The 19,327-nt window shown below is 50.1% G+C and overlaps 1 protein-coding gene across 8 annotated transcripts in view; it reads right to left on the minus strand.

The window, feature by feature from the left end:
* LOC135912192 (latrophilin Cirl-like) overlaps positions 1-19,327 on the minus strand; it is a 492,061-nt gene that overhangs the window by 424,537 nt on the left and 48,197 nt on the right. For 4 of the 8 annotated variants that reach the window (XM_065444566.2, XM_065444565.2, XM_065444564.2 and 1 more), the window contains exon 2: positions 2,942-3,013. The exons of 1 other annotated variant lie outside the window; for it this stretch is intronic. In XM_065444566.2, coding sequence (XP_065300638.2) covers positions 2,942-3,013 — 72 coding nt within the window. Of the gene's footprint in view, positions 1-275; positions 442-495; positions 689-2,941; positions 3,014-19,327 lie in introns of those variants that run through there. 3 more of the 8 variants (XM_065444572.2, XM_065444568.2, XM_065444569.2) reach the window with 2 other exon arrangements.

Below are 19,327 nucleotides of genomic sequence, written 5' to 3' on the forward strand. Positions count from 1 at the left end.
GGTTCGCCTGAATGTGAACCGTGAGCGCTATTTGATGCAATGCTTCTTCGCCCAGCGCGAATCACGCCTAAGGTTCAGACAACACCCGACACAATAGCAAACACACAGAAATCCCGGCGTACTGGACAATTCGGTCACTGTAGAGAGAAGGTATTCGGCACAGTGTTTGCTCCGGTGTCGTGTCCACTGCAGTTCGAAACTGCTTCATGATTAACGCGCGCAACCTCACCTGGATGCCACAGCGGGGAAAAAAAAAAGAAACGGGAAGCGCTCACCCGCGGTTGTTGTCTATGGTGTCGGGTGTCGTCTATGGTCGGTGGCAGCAGCCACCTTAACGCGTGCTTCATTTCACCTCTAGGCGACCCACTCGCGTTGTTGTCGCTGCGTAAGCCACTATAATTTCCCGCCATACAGACACGTTTCGCAGACTGTATGCGTCCATCCTTGTACAGCTCTGTCAAAGTCAGCGGAACGAGAGTAAGGGAGTAACCATACCTGATAAGACGGCACTGACGCTGAAGGACAGGCGGTAACGCTGACGTATCTGCTCCGGAATAAACACTCGGCGGTCGCTCGTAAAGCCAGCCGACACTGGCGAAGATCCGCCGCAAGACACCGCGTCACACAGCAGAACACAACCGGCTTATCGCACGCCGCCTATTGGGAGGCGTGTGAAAGGCTGACCACTTCTCGCGGTTTCATCTGGTGGTCATTTTCCGCGTCTTCAAAAAAAGGTGTGCGCTACGGGGTGCCCGCTAGAGGGAGAGAGAGTCACGGATACGCCGTATTGCTGAGGAGTGGGACGTGCGCAAACGAGCAGGCATATCGCGAGGGAGCGAACTGGGACCACCGCGGTGGCCCGAGTCGCGGACACGACCGAGAGTCGAGTTGGCGAGGGCGACCACAAGGGTGCGAGATGCCTCGAGAGACCCCGTGCCTGCATGCGAGGCCTATGCAGCAGCCGCCGTGGCTGGAGGACCAGCGAGGCAGGGTGCCGAACTGCGTGCGCGAAGATGAGGCGCAAGATATACTCGTCTCTCGCGCAGGCGAGCAAGAAGAGGCGCGCTAATCACTCGCCTCGTTGCTGCCTCCCCCGCCGCGCAAGTGTGTGGGCGCCCTTTAACGAGCACAGCGCGTCTCCCCCCGAGTCCATGAAAACGGGATGAGCGAGCACGGAGTACGCGGGGCTTCGTGGTTAACGAGCACGGTCGTCGAGAGGCCTCCTCGGCCAGAAGTCCGGATTAAGAGGCACGTGCGCACCAGCGAACCGCGCTGCTCGCGTTTGCATCTCTTGATTCCCCCCCCCCTTTCTTTTTTCTCACCCTTTCTGTAAAGGCGGAAGTGCCTACGCGGTGACTACTCCTACACATTCTCGTGAAATCGTCAAGCTGGTGGCACCCCCCTCCTCCTTCTCGCTCTCCTTGGTTTCCCTTCCCCTCCGAGCCGCTCTGGTTGTAGCTGATGGAGGTACGGTGCATTAGACGGGGCGTTTCTACTGCTCTCGCAGCAGTAGCGATGCGGAACTCAATGCAGACTGGAGCCAGAGAAAGCGTGCCCCCGTCGAACGTGCTATATACTTTCAGAGCAGTCGGAGTACCCACGTGATCAAGTTCCTGTCGTACCTCGGTCGCGCTCCTCGGTTAGCGTGGGAGTGCCCGCGAGCGCTCTTACCTGGAGCGCGGCGCTATGGATGAAACAAGCGAATGTATTCCGAGCACTCGACTTCGGTCAGCCGAATGTAACCCACACTGCGAGAGCGGTCTAGACTGCTCGAAAGCCACGTTCAGCCAAGTTCAGCCCAGCGAGCCTGGGAGCGCCATCTTGAGCAGCGATACGCCCATTATAGGGAGCGTGGTTACCTTGAGCAGCGTTGCAGAAGATAAGCGGATCTGTAGATTACAGCCCTGCCCCTTCGTTTCAACATTACGGCTGCTACAGCGACGACTCCGTTGCCGACGCCTGAGCTACGGTATACGGGCAGCGTATCGTACACGTGAGCGTGCCTCAAGCACCGGAAGAAGGCGGCCAACGCTCTGTACCAGGCGTCCGCGGTGGGACTCGTCGAGCGAGGCACGAGAGCGTTTCACACTAGGAGGACGCACGCGATCGGGCCGGCTGAAGCGCTCGCCTCGAGGCGCAACGAAGACGCCATCCCTTTCGATGGCGACGACTGGATAGAGATTATGCCGACCGCGCTGTGTTCTCGAGTCTCTCGTTGCCGAGCGCGCAACTTTTCGACGATAAGCCGAGTCCGCTGTTGAGAAGACCCCTCACGACGGGTTAGTTAGTCTCACAAGCGCCCAAAGTGCAGTTTCATCGCGGGTGTCAGACCAACAATATCAGCTGGGACGCCATCACTTGTCACAGCGTCACGTCAGCGTATTCTGTTAGCTGATTAACACGGCGTCCATGACAGATGCAACAACGAATAGGAGACGGCTGGTACCCTCGCAATGCAGTGCAACACAGAACCACGAAGTAATGCCGTCGGGCAAGGGACAATTGCAAGGAGCGGTCCCGTGCGCGCTATCCTGCGTATATATACGGGCACTAAGTAATAGAGTTTACTTTTTATTGCGCGAAGCCCATTAATGCCCGTTCGGAAACAGAATTCGAGCATAACGATCACTGCACAGTTAATTTGATCTTATGGACATGCACATGAGATTTGCAATATGCCACTTAGAGCACGGGACGCAGTGATGCTTATTCACGGTTGCCAGGCCGAGCGAAGCGCGGTCGCTCTCGCTTGGCGTCTTTCGGCGCGTCAGCCGGCTTCTCTCTCGGACCTCTTCGGGGTCGTCGCCGCGCACCGTGAAGTGCGAGGGACAGTGGGTTGCCTGAAGATGTGGCAATCACCGTTTCTTTAGAAGCGCCCCCTACAGTCGCATCATCGTTTGCATCATTTACCACCACGTGCAAGAACCAACAAGCCACTCACAGCGCCGACGTCCAGGGCAGTCCTTGGCCGGGAACTGTTTGCAGCGCCTGGCAGCCCGCACAAGTCGTCGAACTGCGCAGAGCACGCAAGGAATAAACAATCACGCTAAAGCGAAACCAGATAGCACCTTCAAAAGCTCCATTATTGACAAAAAGCAATCATCGTCATCATCATTTATTGTTCCCTTAAAGGCCCCTCCCTGCTTGGGGTATTACATAAGGGGGCGGGAGCGGCAGGGGGCTAGTATACTTACAGAATACACAAAAATTGGTCAGTAATATAAAGTGGGGAAAACATGAGAAGTCATTGAATGAATAAAAACCAGGACATCCGTGGCCAAACAGGGATCACTAAGACATACTAGGAAAAGAACATTGCCCAGCATACACACGGCGCAGCGAAATACGATTCAAGAGCGCTTGGCACACAGAAGCAAAACTGAAAAACAAAGCATGATTGAAACGAACAAAAACAAAGGTAAACTGTAGTTACGCAAGGATTAGATAATTTGTGTGGATAATAAATAACGAAATTTTACGTGACCACGTTCTAGGCGATCAATTCGCGAAGTGTATTCCATTCCGCTAAAGTAGGAACGAGTTGTTAAACGCGTCAGTAAAACCGCCAAGGCGCTGAACGCTCAATGAATCGAAAAAGACCAAGTGCAGATCGGCGGGAGAAGGAGCGTTCCATGTAAATGCAGACATGTGCAGTATACTGTGCTAAATAAACAGAATAGGGCAATTCGGCGTCGGTATGCTAAAGTAGTTAAGTTCTTTATTTCACTGATACACATAAATCGTGCTGCGCGGTTTTGGACTGCTTCGATGGTGTAAACGACGTAAATTTGATGGGGGTTCCAAATACACGCAGCATACTGAAGCTTTGTGCGTACGTACGTTTCGTAGGCCAGTTGTGTAACAGAGGGTATACTAAAAACAGATTTTTTTCTGATGACTGCCTGTGACCTCGACGCGTCTGCTGCAACCTTCATAATGTGTTCTGCCGAGATTAGTTCTGTAGTAATTAAGACGTCAATGCAGCTATATTCCTGTGCTTGCGAAACCGGTGTCGAGTGCAACGAGTATAAGTGGAGCTAAAGTGTTTTCGAGACACGTGCATAAGTTTACATTTCGAAACTTTAAGCTTCATCATCCACTTCGAGCACCAGTTTTCAATTAGGGTTGTCCTTCTGCAGATGTACGTGATCTTGGTGGTTATTGATGCGGCGGTAAAGTACTCAGCAATCTGCGAATAGACGGATTGTACATGAAATTCGGTCAGGTATGTCATTGAAAAACATTATGAAAAGAAGCGGGCCAACAACCGAGCCTTGGGGGACACCGGATGTTACTTTCGTCGTTGAAGGATGCTCACCTCCTGTAGCAGAAAACTGCACTCGGTCTGTTGAGAAGCAGTTTATCCACGATAAGATTAATGGGTAGTGACTGAATGCGCCGAGTTTATAGATACGTATTTTGTGAGCGACGCGGTCACATGCTTGCGAGAAATCGATGTAAACGACGTAAGTCTGAAACAAAGATTTGAAGTTGAAAGGTGAAGGTCAGTAGTAAATTAAAAAAGCGTTTGGTATCGCTTGGTTTCTTTTTTTATCTGTGTACGAACCGCAAGCCCACTGCCACATGAACGAGTGATGGGTTTCGTTCACGGACGGTTGGACGTCCAAAAAAAAAAACACTCCTGCGTGAGAGACAGCAGACGCTCGGGGTGCGAGCGCCCCCTGCAGCGTCGGCTCTAAGCCTCGCGCTCGGCGGTGAGGCAGCCAGCGCTGCGGTCAAAACCTCGCTCGTGGCGCGACTGAGACGCACTCGAGGTGCTGCGACATTTGAGACACCGCAGCAGTACGGGGCGGTATACTCTCTCAAGACTACGCTGGTGGCTGCGCTTCTGAACAAATGTGGAACAGTCCACGTGTCAATGTATTTCACACGTATTCCACATTTACAAGTGAACACACGTGGAACACACGCGGGGATCAATGTTTCGAAAGCTTGTGGAAGGTGATTTTCTCAAAACTCGATCAAGTAGCGAACCACGATGAAGCCAGCCGCAGTCGACAAAGCCGAGCACTGCCACACGCGAACACTTTGGCCGTCGCATGTCTTATCACCATTTTTAAAAGAGAGGCCTCCCCTGAGCACCTCCACGGCTCCGAGAGACCTAAAATAAGCACGATGCTTCCAACACGTATTACGTGCAGGAAATAGCTTTTCGCCTAAAGACGTTGTTTCGGATGAGTGAGATAAATAGTATTATAAAGCAGCAAGAAAAGGCGGTCGCTGAAATGCAGAAAAACACGAAATATCTAATATCACACCTATCCTCAAAGGTAAAGACAACGAAATATAAGCGCGAGAGCTCAATAATTGTAACGTGCATTTCACTTGGCAAGATGTACGACTTGTCGACGACTTTTAGCGCCAGGGATCAGAGCCAACGATAGGCGCACCTACCGAAAGCATTCGAAGGGAAACTGCGATGCCAGGAGGCAATGTATCACGCTGACAGGGTGGGCTGCTTATAAGGAGAAGTGAAAGATGTTTGCGTGGTTCGGATATTATAAAGGAAAGGAGAAGGCACGTCACGGCGATTGGCGCAGCAGCCTCTTCGAAAGCGGAACAAGGGAAATCTTAAATCAATTGCCGTCGTTAAAACAGCAGCTTCCCTACACGGAGTTTTTCCGTCGGTTTTCTTGCAGTTTTGCTAGAAGGCGCGGATTCTACGAGACTGGAACATTCTCGTACTGTTTCTTCACGCAGCGTCTTACGTCATCGTCAGGATGACTCAAGAAAAAGGCACAGAACGGGAACGAAAGCACAAGCAAGCGCTCGTGGCTCATCACTCGCCGGTGCTACACTCGCATTTAGGTTTTAAGGCGGCCCATTGTCTCAGGAGAGGGAAAAGGAAACACAAGCAGGAACGTCGCCCGACGAGATTTCCGAGCGAGCGGATTTACGGTAACACCCGGGGGGGGGGGGGGGAGATAAAGCAGCACCACGGTATCCTTTAGGCGGAAACAGAAAATGGCCCGGCCAAGCCCGAACACAGACAGACAAGGGTGGAAACAACGCCACGCCGACAAAAAGTGACGTAGTAGTTGGAAGAAAAGCTCCGGCGGCGTCTGGCACTAACTGACCCCATTTTCCGGAATCCTCTCGGGAAATCAGCGGAAACCGACCACGAAACAAGTCCCGATTCCTCCTCACCCTCCGGGGCGGCCAAGCGGCCTCTCGTCCGCCCTGCGGTGTGTACGAGAGCCCCTTTAAGTCCGTCATCCGCCATGGCGCGCAACACCTCCCCCCTCTCCTCTGGTGCAGACGGCACCGCTCTTTGCAGCCGTTCCTTCTCACGCGGAGTTTGATGCGGCAACGGCGCAAAGTCGCGACAAGATCGTCTCCCCCATTGATGCACGCCAAGCGTTGTAGACGACATATATTACGCGCTTGTTACGCTCATAACTAATCCGCTAAGCAAGTTGTTAGGCATTCTATTTCTTGCATAATTTCTTCCACGCAAATGAAGACAAAGAAAAAGAAAGTTCGTTCGAATAAAAATTTCGGCACTGCGAAAAAAGAAAGAGGAAAGATCAGTCAGCAGCACTTGCTTAAACGTAGAAAATTGCTCCTCTTTGAGAGTCATACGATCCAGAAGGTCTTCATTTGTAGGCGACAGACAAAGCTTTGGTTTACAAAAGTATAAAACAAGCTTGCGAAATCGCGATAGGCGCCTATCGCGGGATTAAATATGGCGACACCTCGCTTCCCATTATTTCTGGCGAAGCTAAAGAATTCCGCCGCCATCGATCGGCTCGTTTAGCCGAGGACTCGAGATTAATGGATGTCCCACCTCTGCCACAAACGACCGCACCTGTCCCCTCGGAGGGGGGGCAGCAATTAACGAGCTCCGCTGCGAAATGGGAAGAGGAAACGGCTCGTGAATCCGCGCTGCCCTTCCCAGCCACGAATCACGTGGCGCCCCGCGGTTCCAGCTATGGGGTCGCGCGATACTCCTGCAAGCACGCTGGCCGAGAACCTTGACCGCAGCCCACGGAGCCCCCGAGTCCAGAGTGGCTCGCCGAGCTTTCGCACCTCTCGCCCGAGGGACGACGTGCTCGAGCGTCGCCTCTAACGTTTCCGCCAAGGTCATCCCTCCAAGTATTCGCTTACGCCGAAAGGCCTGTTTGCCGCAACAAGGACGCACGCCAAAGGGAAGGCGCACAGACGGCGACACCGGCAGCATCGATGTGCCTTGCTATTTGCGCGTGCGCCCATTTTGCGGCAAGGACGTCTTTCAGCGAACATAGCCAAGAAGCAGTCGTTTCGATTCACTTATACCAGGCGCGTTTTCTGAATATGGAATATTTCTTCACGAAGAACATTTATGTTCAACAAAAACTTGCTGGTCCCGCCAGTGCTTTATAGTAGTATGGTAACAATATCTACATGAACTTTTCCTTATTGTGTAATATAGTTGCTATTTATTTATTTATTTATTTATTTATTTATTTATTTATTTATTTATTTATTTATTTATTTATTAAACTGTGCCGAGGCACATCGCGGTAGAGAGTTTCCGAGCTGCCGAACCCGCGAGGAAACCGCGTTTCCCGATGGTTCTCCAATGAACTGCTCGGTTCATGCTTTCATAGGATTCTGCAGACGAATACTCAAAGATACTCGAACCGTGGCCACAACCGTCACTGGCTCGAAAAGCGATTCGTGCACTAGTGCGGTACATGAAGTGCACGGGCTTAAGAGACCGCGTATAGTGTCATTGTGTAAGGTGTCCCTCCCACATGTACTCAGTGCTGACTCTCTCCCTTTCTTCCCCTTTCTATTCCCCTTTCCCCCACCCCCAGTGTAGGGTAGCAAACCGGATGCTGTTCTGGTTGACCTCCCTGCCTTCCCTCCCCTTGCTTTCTCTTCTCTCTTCTCTCTCTGCAGACGAATCGGAAAACACGGAAAACGAAGTTTGGTTCGCCACGTGAAACATCATAGAATTCAGTGGTCAGAAACCCCGGCCCAAGAGTGGACGATCCAACGCGCTGAGTCTGGATGCATGCTTCATCCGCATGAGGATCTACCCAGAGGCGTTATTCATAATTTGGACACGTTGGGGCACTTAGGCCACCGTCCTTTCACAGAAGATATTGGGGCGCGTGGGCTCGTGCGTCGGCTGGGTGCATGACCACAATTAAAGACGCTGGTGCGTTTCTGAAGTGCACCACTCTGTATGACCGGCGGTGACTGACTCAGTGATGAACGCTTGTGTGTGCAAAAGTGCAAACTGTGAACTCCCCTCTCTCATTCCCCCTTCCGCAGTGCGGGGTAGCCTACCGTGATCAGTGCCTTTCCCTTATGACTGCCCCCCTCTCTCCATCATAAATTGGACAGACTGTGCCGCACTTAGCCAATGATGGATGGATGGAAAACTTTATTTGGTCCTGCAAGTAGTGATAATCAACCACTAAGCGGGCCGCTCCCACGTCGGGACCGAAAGGCCAAGCCTCACGGCCACGTCGTGAGCCTGCTGGACAGCCCAGAATTGTTCATCTAAGTCCGGGCTGCGAAGTGCAGCCTCCCACCTGGACGCATCCTTGATCGCCGAATCTTTGACCGCATCTTTGACCGCCGAGGATGACAATAATTCCTCAGGAGGAGTCCCCTTGTCGTAAACACCGGCGTGCACGAAGTAAGTAGCCTACAAAAACACGCGAAGTACTACAGGTTGCGGTTGCGCAAACAAACAAACAAACAAAACAAAACAAATGGTGTGAGACGTTTGTGGCACGCAGTTTTCAGCCCTGCACGACAAGCGGTTTTACACCTGTAAAAGAGCCTTCCGCGCAGCCTTCCGCTGCGCACTGAACGGTAAATGGTTTCTAAGCGGCCGGCACTGAAGAAAACCCTTCGATGGTTTGTACATTTATTTATTTGCGCTCAAGGTAAGGTCAACGCATCACAAAGAGAAGTCGGTAGAACATACAAAATAGGAAAAACAGGAAATGCAAATACAATTACACAAAGATTCCAGTGGTGGCGCTTCTGAAGTTATCCGTATACGCGATCAAAGCAATGGCACGGGAATGTGGTTCCAGTCAGAGCTTGTGGTGGGAGTGGAAAGCAGAAATTGTTTCGGCAAACGAGGTGCACCCATTTTCTAAGGGTGGTCGTCGCATTGGGAAATAAACACGGGTGACAAGTGAGTCACGTAGAACAGGGTTAAAATGATAAATTTCATGGAAAGGACAGAGACAGGAAATTTTACGACGAAGTGACGGATCAATCAAACTGACAGATTAGGGCGACACTTGCTGTGCGTGAATATTTCTATATTACAAAGCGTGCAGAACGACTTTGTATTGCTCCTACATAAAGAACGAGCGAATTATCATGGGATTCTCCCAACTAAGAGACGCACATGCCAATTTAAGACGTAGCAACGTCTTATAAAGTAGGAGTCTTAAAGTGCTAGGGGCAAGTGTGAAATTACGCTGTAGGCAACAAAGTGATCGATTTGCTCTATTGACGAGTTGCTCTGTGTGTACTTGCGACGAGAGGTTTTCAGTGATGTGGACGCCTAAGTATTTGTACGAGGAAACTTGAGACAGCGCAGCGTTGTTAAGAGAATAGTTACAAGGTGGAAAATTACTAACATGCCGGAAAATTCTCATTACCTTTCATTTGGTTACGTTCAGTTTCATCAGCCAAATATGGCACCATGAAGAATCCCTATGCACGTCCGACTGAAGAATGACACTATCAGTGGTGGTTCATTTTTCACGGTAAATTGCCCAATCATCAGCGAGCAACTTCATAGGGGAGGAAACGTTATTGGGTAGGCCATTTAGGTGTATTATAAGGAATAGTTAAGAGGCCAAAACGGACCCTTTAGGGATGCCAAATATCAGAATTAAGGTCGTTAACTGACGCGAACTCTGTGGGAGAATACAAAGAGCATTCAATCCGCCATAAAATATTAGTATCGAAATTAAGTGCGCCAAATTTTAGGAGTAAAATCTTACGGCAAACATAGCCGAAAGGTTTAGCAAAATCGATGAAGACGCAGTCGATGAATGAGCAACGGCGACGTTTAGAATATAAGTCGTGGGTAAAGGAACGGAGCTGCGTTTCGCACGAACCACAACTTTTTCTTTTTTTTTTTCATCCCACTGCCTTCCTTTTGCGAGTCTGCTGTGTCTCTCATTTATCCAATAATGTCCGTAGGAATAATACTAGACACGATCCTGCAAGACGACGACATGTGACTACTGTGGGACACCTGGCACTCTGAAGACTTGTGCTTTGCGAGTATCAGGAGGTGCACGGATGGAGAATATTTAATGCAGAACATTCATAGCGCACCTTTCGCAATGTTAAACTGTTTACGGCCGGGCAGCGAAACGACCATGTAACGTAAAACTGGGGTCTACACGATGGTGGTCGTGATGGTGATGATCTAGAAAATTAACTTGAACAGACGACGTGTTCTTTATTCTTAAGCACGCATCTGTGCCAATGTGAAGTCCAAGTTCATTGTACATATTGGCAATACATGACAAGTCACGAGTGTCACGGCACCGGAGAGAAAGGCGAGACTACGCAGGCCTGACTAGGTTGGTGGCGTCAGGAGTACAACAAGGAGCAGCACGGGGAATATACAAGCGGCGAAAATATACGCGCAAATGCGTACGCAATAAAAGATGTAGTGCTTGGCGGTGGTGTAGGTGCCCATTGAACAATAAATTCGATATAAGTTCATTATTCTTCGATGCAGTACACTTTTACCAAAATTACAAACAGTAATTTGCGGCAGCGACAAGGCGAAGCAGTAAAGTAATAAGAATAAAAGCAAAAATTCGTGCTTCGCATAAAATTGCGAATCAGGCAACCGGGAGAAAATTTCGCTACGAACAATAACTACTCACGTAAGAAATACAGTTTCGACTTTTGTATCTAACAAGTGCGCCTCTTCTGTCCGGCTGGGAATGTGCGATCGTTTAAGCCCGCCCTTCGCGACGAGCCATTTCGCGTATGTCGTTGTAGGATTCTCTCACCGTCGCGCGGGTGAGCCTGTGCAGCGCCAGTGTGAGAAGTCGAGCGCACCGCCACCTGTGGAGCCACTCGGCTGTGCGCGGTGGCGTTTCCTCGGTCGGTAGGCTGCCTTCACGCTGCCCAATGCGCGGGCCCATCAATAACCTCGTCGCCGCCCCAGCGAATGGATCGCCCGCTCCCGCCGTCCGGCCGAACCTCGTCAGGGCAGTTCTCGAGGAGGGGGGGCGTCGAAGAGCCCGCGGTTCCCTCGTTCGAGGCTCGACGCCCCGCTGCGACGCCGGCTCCGTCGTCTGCTGGCGACCCGCGGCCGCAAATGGCGGCGCTGCACGCGCAGGCGACGGACAGACGGCAGACCGCCGCTGGCTGAGAAGGCAAGCCACGAGCCAACCTCACCTGGCCGCACAGCGTCGTGACAACGAAGAAGGCACTGACGGCGTCACTCGAGGTTTAGCGGTGCGCCGACTGCGTGTGCTTTTCAAATAATGATTTTTGCCTTCTGCCTATTCTTACTTACTCTGTAGCAGTCCTGAAATCTTATCTGTAACTATTACTTGGGATAATCCGCCGTAGTGCACGGGCTTAAGAGACCGCTTATAGTGTCATTGTATAAGGTGTCCCTCCCACATGTACTCAGTGCTGACTCTCTCCCTTTCTTCCTCTTTCTATTCCCCTTTCCCCCACCCCCAGTGTAGGGTAGCAAACCGGATGCTGTTCTGGTTGACCTCCCTGCCTTCCCTACCCTTGCTTTCTCTCTCTCTCTCTCTCCCGCCGTAGTGGTCTGAGCCACGGCTTAAATGGGCGATCACTGCTGGGACGGTATTCCAACTACGCGCGGGTTCGACATATTGGCGCGACCCAAGTCAACTCCTGCTGGACGGATACGAAACGTGTCCTCCACGAAGGCCGCCTGCTGAGGTAAGTGTCCGTGGCCTCGTGGTATCGAGCTCCTGTGCCAGAGGTCGTTCGCGTCGGAATGCGGCCGTCGGACACTTTTTATTCATGTATAGTCAGTTGCGTATATCTGTACTTACATATACATCCGGAACATCGCACTGACGCCGACGGCAAAACATGGCCTGGAGTTTCGATTGTTGTCGCAGTAAAAATAAAACATATGCCGATCAAGGTGAGAACAACAGTTGTGAGTCAGCGCTCGCCTTGTGTCCCTTCCCTCCATCATCTTTTTGTTCGCGCTGTAACCATTACGAGCGACTTGACTTCCAGACGTGTCGACCCCCACCCCGAAGGCTGGCACGCAAAGAAGGGATAAGCAGGACGGGTGCGACGTTCCACGCAGTTGAGACAGCTGGAACGCCGCGCGCGCCCTCGCCAGTGAAAGACATCTGAGTCGGCGTCTCGACCTTGAGTCGCTTCTTATCCAGCCACGAACTCTGAATCGGAACGACAGATGTACGAACGCACCGTACGCCATGTACGCAATCATATATAGCCTTTCACCCTTCCTGCTTACCACGTTATTGTGAACAAAGCGTGAGAGTCGGAACATTTTTTTTTTTTACTTATGGGCTCTTACGTGCAAAAACCACCATATGATTATGAAGCATGGCGTAGCGGACGATTCCGGATTAATTTTCACCACTTGGGGTTCCTTAAAGGGCCCCCAAACAGGTCGGACAAATTTTGTAGGCGCGTAGGGTCCAGCTATAGTTCGCACCACAGTTCAGATAATTCGCACCACAGTTTGTGTGAAACGCCTCATATTAAGAGAGCCACGGACGATTACAAGTCACCCTCCTCCATAGTCGTGTATTTTCTCCTCAACTCGTTCGACGAATGATCGGGGCTAAAGGCCAAGATATAGTCCGGCGTTCTCGGCGCGCCAGGCCGCGGCAGGCGAAGTCGGATACGCTGCGCTAGCGACGCCAGGGGTGCAAGAAATTTGCTTCCTCTAGAGTTCGGCGTGCGCGCGCAGCTCGAGGCTGGCGCCATCTGTGCGTCCGGGAGCGCAACTTCGCCGCGGCGAACAGCTGTTTACATGGCGCATGCGCGTCGTTCGGGTAGCGCGCGCGCTTCTCGTTCCGCGTGCTGTTTGTGCGCTAAAATGAAAACTTTTGCGGGATGGCGTTAACTTGTCCTGACAGCCAGAAAAAAAAAAACATAAGGTTTTACGTGCGAAAACCACTTTCTTTCTGACCTGGGCTTCTTTAACGTGTACCTAAATCTAAGCACACGGGTGTTTTTCGCATTTCGCCCCCATCGAAATGCGGCCGCCGTGCCTGACAGCCAGAACATCGCACTCATATTGCTAGTACTTCGGCTACGTCAAAAACGGAAGCGGACCATGTATGTACATGCGAAAGCTATTCGACAAGCGCCCTCAACTCGGCGACTACCACCAGGTAGTACAGGAGCTGCGAAATGCAGCTTACCTGTGGCGAGACCACACTGCTTTCGTATAGCTTCCCACGCGTCGTTCTTCCGCTCCGTGTCGCGGTAGTCCATGCGTTTCACATCGTATACACATGGAAGGTTGCAAATCGCTTCAAGCAGGCGTCCTCACTCGCGCTGTCGTCCCACCTGTATGTTGAAAAAACCACAGCCGCACTGTCAATACGCGCACCGCAGGCCGCCATTCTGCCTTCTGCTCGCTGCCGCTGCAGCGCGCAGTGCATTCTGGTCTAGCGGCAGCCGCGTGAAATAGAACACGCTCTATGTCCGCGCCGGCGGCGTTGTGCTCGCCAAGCGCGCCTAAGCACGCCGGCTACGCCGTGAAGCCGGACTGTAGAGTGCGCGCTTTTCACCGACGTCGCTTAACCGCGCCGCGCGTGGCCGCGCGCGCGCGTTACGCCGGACTATATCTTGCCCTTAAGCTCCGCCTTCCCAGGCTCAGCGTCATGATGACACGCCGTGTCGTCGACTTCCGGTTCTCTAAAAGCGAGCGCGCGAAGGCTCTCCAAACTCTCCGCCGGAAGCTTGGCAGCCGTCCCCAAGCGAGAGCTATCGAAGCAGCGCGCGTTGCGAGCATTCGGTCGCAGCGCCCAACGACTCTGGTATTCCGGTAACCACAGGCGAGCTGGGCGTTTCGACGGAACAGTGGCAGCGTAAACTCAAGCTGATCAAGGAACGCTAGCGTAGACGTACGTGAGCGGCCTGATCGGTCTGCACGGTCCAGCCACCTGTAGGCGCAGAGCTTAACCAGCCAGACAAAGCGCTAACGAGAGCAGCATTCCGGGCAAGTTGGTAATCCATTACTCAAATGATATTGCGCAGCAAAAAACGACACAGACGTCAGAGAGTACCACACACCAAGCGCAATGTGTCGTCCGCAATGTGTGGCTTGGTGCGTCGTCGTCTCTTACGTCCGTGTCGTTTTTTGTTGCGCAATATAAGATAGCTTTAGTATAGCGTAAAGCAGCAAACGCAAAGAGTTAGCGTTAGCGTTGCGTGCACCACACTGCGCATGCGCTGTACGTAAACGGTGCTGGAGCTCTTACGTACGCACGCTATTATCGAGATTTAGCGGTGAACGCTAACGCACGCAAGGGGAGCCTTACGTACGGCAACATGGCGGCGCCAGTCGAAGTGAGAGCAGCCCGCTTCGCATCTATCGAGTAGTCGGCCTGCACTGTTCGGCTCATTCGTTCCCCAGTAATGCTCGTGTTTGCTTTAGATTTGCGTGATGATGCTTCGACAGTAGCGTACAGGTGACAAATGGGCGTTGTTAACGATATACGCTCTCGATTAGCGGCGCAGTAGGCTTAACGAGAGGGTTTGCTAATGTTTGCTCATGTTGGCTGTATCCGCCTCGAGATGGCGCCCAAGTGTATTTCGCTCGTTCGCTTATTGTATAGCCGCATATCAAGCCGATGCCTGTCACGCTTTCCGCGACAAAACACAGTAGTGTGGTCGGTGCTGTAGTCACAATGCGTATGCGTTTTACCAACGACGACGATATGAACCTCGCTAAGGAGGTTTTCGCCTTGAATCCATTCGGACGGACGTCAAGGTGGGCGTCCGTTGCAAAAAATTGGAAAGAAGTGGGAAATCCGCTTTCTGGAGGCGAAATTGCCGGCGAAACGTCCCCTCCGGCATAGCTTCGATGTTGAGTGGATCTTGAGGACACGCGTAGAACCTGCGCGGTCGCTCTCGTTCCCGAAGCACGAGGGCGTCTATGTCATCGCAACTTAAAAAGGACACGTAATATGGGTCCCACAGAACACTCGATCGCGGCATGCCAAGAATAATCGGTGTGTTTCGCGACTCTCGACAAAACAACGCTCAAACCAAACACCTACATGCGTAATTAACGCAGCGACTGTGGCTTTCGATAAGCTTGACTTAGGGACACACTTGCGGATTCGGCATTGGATAAGCTCGACATTTCGTGTCGATTTGGCTTTCCACTACTTTGTATTTTTACATCTAGATGGCGCTGTATTTGTTTGCGTTAACGTTAACGCTTTTCTCCGTTCCGCTATTCTTAGCAGAACTTTATTCTTATTCTTAGCGTTAGCGTTGCGTCGCACGCTAACGCTAACGCAAGGATTTTACGCTATACTAAAACTCTCTATAATTTGAGTAAAGCGCTCTAACCAAACGTAAAAATCTTTAAGCATTCACAAAAACAACGTTTTAACGATTTCACTCCTGCGAAAAAATTTACATCAGCAGCAAAGAAGAATACATTTCGTTACTGCTAGTGTTTGTGGTTGAGCTCTGTGCCATCAGGTGGCTGCACCATGCAGTCCATTCACATTTGCACTCCTGCTCATCCCGTGAAAGGATACGGTCAAACGGCCAGGCCCTGTCCCGTTGCGCTTGCGTTTACCCTAATGCAGGACTCGCGAAAGGCTATTGCGTTACTAACCTTCCGGTGTAAAGGGACGGCCGCAAACGCGCAAATCGTGGCGCCGCTGGGATAACGGCAGTCCGATGCGCTGCTGCCAGTCCGCTCGTCTGCTGCCTTGCAGAGGGACACGATGTCGCAGCATGACGTAGTGCCAGTCGCTACGTTTGCAGTCCACAACGCAACGAAGTCGAATCATGGTGCTCGCGAAAAGACTGAGACCGACTCTGAACGCGGAGCTCTCCTCCATATGGAGCTCATTGTAACACAAGCAGACGACGCTTGCTGTGTGCCGGAAGTGCTTAAGTGTACTTATAGATTGTTCTTGTGCATTCTCTTTCTGTTACTTTCATTTATAGGAACAAATTAACAAAAGAAATGTGTTTTGATATTGCGCATTACTATATATTGTTGTACATATTGTTGTATACGATGCCTGATGTTTCCTCGTTACCACTGTATATAGTTTGCACAAATATGTTTGCAATATATTCCTTCGTCCTGCTGCAGTCAATGTACTTTTCCTGCTTCTTCCGGACCTGGAGCAGCTCCTCAACAGCGCCGTCCATTTAAAGCTTTGGCCCTCCATCAAGGACGCCGAGAAGTCGACGTAGCCGAAGATTACTGCGCAAGGGTCACGGGTCCGGCATTCACGTATTCACGTTGCGCACCTATTGCTATTGTACCCCCATGCTCCCGAGATCCTCCTTTCTCCATCGAAGAACTGGAGGCCTACCTCTCCCCCCCCCCCCCCCCACACACACACACAATCGCTAGTAGGCGGGGCTGGTTGGGGAACATTGACAATTACGTTGCGCTGAGTTTGGCAGATTGCGCTTCATCCTCCCTTGTCGTGGTCGTTCACATTTCCAGTGTTAGAACTCAGCCCAACATAATCGTGAACCCTGTACTTGTTTCTGAAAATAAACTATTAACTTCAGCGTTACCTGACGCCCCGTCGTGTTATGTTCCGAAGCGCGAGTCTAAGCGCATCGAAGCAATCTATTCTGTTATCGAACTTGGCGCTTTTGTCGTTGCATTGCCACACATTCACCATGCCTGACCAATGGTTGCCGCGAACTTTCAGCGTCACGTATAAGTAGCGGCCGACGGGGATCCGCTTCAGTTTTTCCGTGTGGCCTGTGACGTACAGTCAACGTCAAAGGTTTAAGAACCGCGGGCTCCGAGATAAAGCTGAAACTTTTAGCAGCCTCGTATTCACGTTCCCAGCCCGTAGCGTAAATGTTGAGAACATATATGTTCCCAAAAAAGTTGCCAAAAAGGTGTATGCATATAGTAGAGCAAATTATGACGCAATTAATTCGGCATTAGAAACGTATTTCCCCACTTTTCATACACTAGCAGACGAACTGAATACTGAACAGTTATGGAACGTGTCTAAAGGAAAACTATTTCTCCTGCGTGAAACTTTCGTTCCCATTCGAATCTTGCTATCTAAACGCACTAGAGACAAACCATGGTTCAACACTCAGCAGGGTACTCTACTGCGACGTATAAGGCGAATGTACAGGAAATGTAAAAATAAAAAGATAACTCTTTAGAAAACAAGTGTGAGCTAAAAAGATGGAGGCTTAATTTTCAAAGTCTAACTAAAGTAGCTAGGAATTCTTACTTCTCGAGCCTTGGTAAGAAGCTCGTAGAGGACTCCAAACAGCTTTGGAGATACGTTCTTCTCAATGGTAAAGAAAATACATCTATCCCTCCTCTAAAATATTCTCACACAACCGTTGACGATGATGCTTCTAAGGCAGCCATATTTAGCAACTATTTTTCGCCCGTATTTAGACAAAGTTGTTCGCGCGTTGTTGACACGTTTTTTTCAACTGAAGCAGAAGTGATGCCTGAGGTCACTTTTAGTGTGCCTGGTATTAGAAAATTGTTAGAAAGTGTCAAACCAGCTAAAGCGCGTGGCCCAGATGGTATTCCAGCAGCGATAATAAGGAACTGTTCGGCAACGTTTATCACTGTTTAAACTGTTTATTTCGGAAGCGCTTAGTTGAGAAAGCACTACCTCGTGATTGGAAATTAGCACGTGTTACACTTATTCATAAGAACGGACCAAGAAATGACGTTGAGAACTACAGGCCGGTGTCTTTAACTAGTATAGCATGTGAAATACTTGAACATGTTCTTTATAGCCGCATAATGACACATTTGGTTACGCATAATCTTCTGCATCCTAGTCAACACGGATTTCGGCAAGGTTTTTCTTGCTCAACGCAGCTTATTGAGCTCACGCATGATTTGGCTCTACCAATAGATAAGCGTAAAGTAGTTCAATGTATTTTCTTGGACTTCAAAAACCATTCGATGTTGTTCCTCATGACCTTCTTGTTAGTAAATTACGGGTTATAAACTGAATTAATCTGTTATTGGATGGATAGCCGAGTATCTCTCTCTAAGACAGCAGTCGGTCGCTCTCAACGGTTGTTTTTCCGGATATGTTCCCGTGACCTCAGGAGTTCCTCAGGGATCAGTTCTGGGCCCTCTTTTGTTTCTGTTGTATATAATGATATTACTGTTGGCCTCAAATCTTCGTTCAGAATGTTCGCGGATGACTGTGTAGTTTACAGGGCTATAGAGAATGAACGTGATTCCGAATACCTGCAGCATGCTTTTTAATAATAGCATCCTGGTGTGCCCATTCAGAAATGTCGTTGAATGTCAAAAAGTGCGTTTACGTCACCTTTACAAGAAAACGTTCATACCATTTGAACACGTATACCGTAAATAACGCTAGTTTAAGCATGGCCAGGGAATATAAATATCTAGGAGTTCATTGAACGAGTGATTTGAGGTGGGCTAGACACGTTCACCACATAAAAGTTAAGGCTGCACGTGTTTTGGGTTTTATAAGACGCAAGTTCAGCGAACTTCCATCTAGCTTAAAACAACAACTGTATTTCACTCATCTGTGCTCATTGTTAGAGTACGCACGAGTTCGCTGGGATCCGTATACCAAGGAACCGGCCGATACGCTTGAAAAAATACAGAATATGGCAGTGCGATTCGGTCTAGGTAAGTGGGATCGTCAACTTTGTATTGAGAGAAAGTAAACTTAAATGGGAAGACTTGAAAGATCGTAGAGGAAACCTCAGGTTGATTTTTTTTTTTTCATAATACCTGCCATTCCAAAACTGGAATGGACAAGGAGAAGTACATCCAAGCGCCGTCCTACATATCCCAAAGAAGGGACCGCAGTCTGAAAGTAAATAAATTTTCCTGTAAAGGTGACGTCTTGCGCTATTCATGTTTTGTTAGATCTATACGAGAGTGGGATGGAGCTTCCGCTTATGATTGTATCCATTGTCTCTAATATTGATTTTTACTGCGCTTTGTGTAATTAGTTTCGTTGTTATTGGTCTCAAATACGATGCTCATCTTTATGTATCCCCCTGCTGTAATGCCTGCAAAGGCGAAGCAGGTACCAAATAAATAAATAAATAAATAAATAAATAAATAAATAAATAAATAAATAAATAA

Source organism: Dermacentor albipictus, chromosome 9, assembly GCF_038994185.2.
Source record: "Dermacentor albipictus isolate Rhodes 1998 colony chromosome 9, USDA_Dalb.pri_finalv2, whole genome shotgun sequence".
NCBI lineage: Eukaryota > Metazoa > Arthropoda > Arachnida > Ixodida > Ixodidae > Dermacentor > Dermacentor albipictus.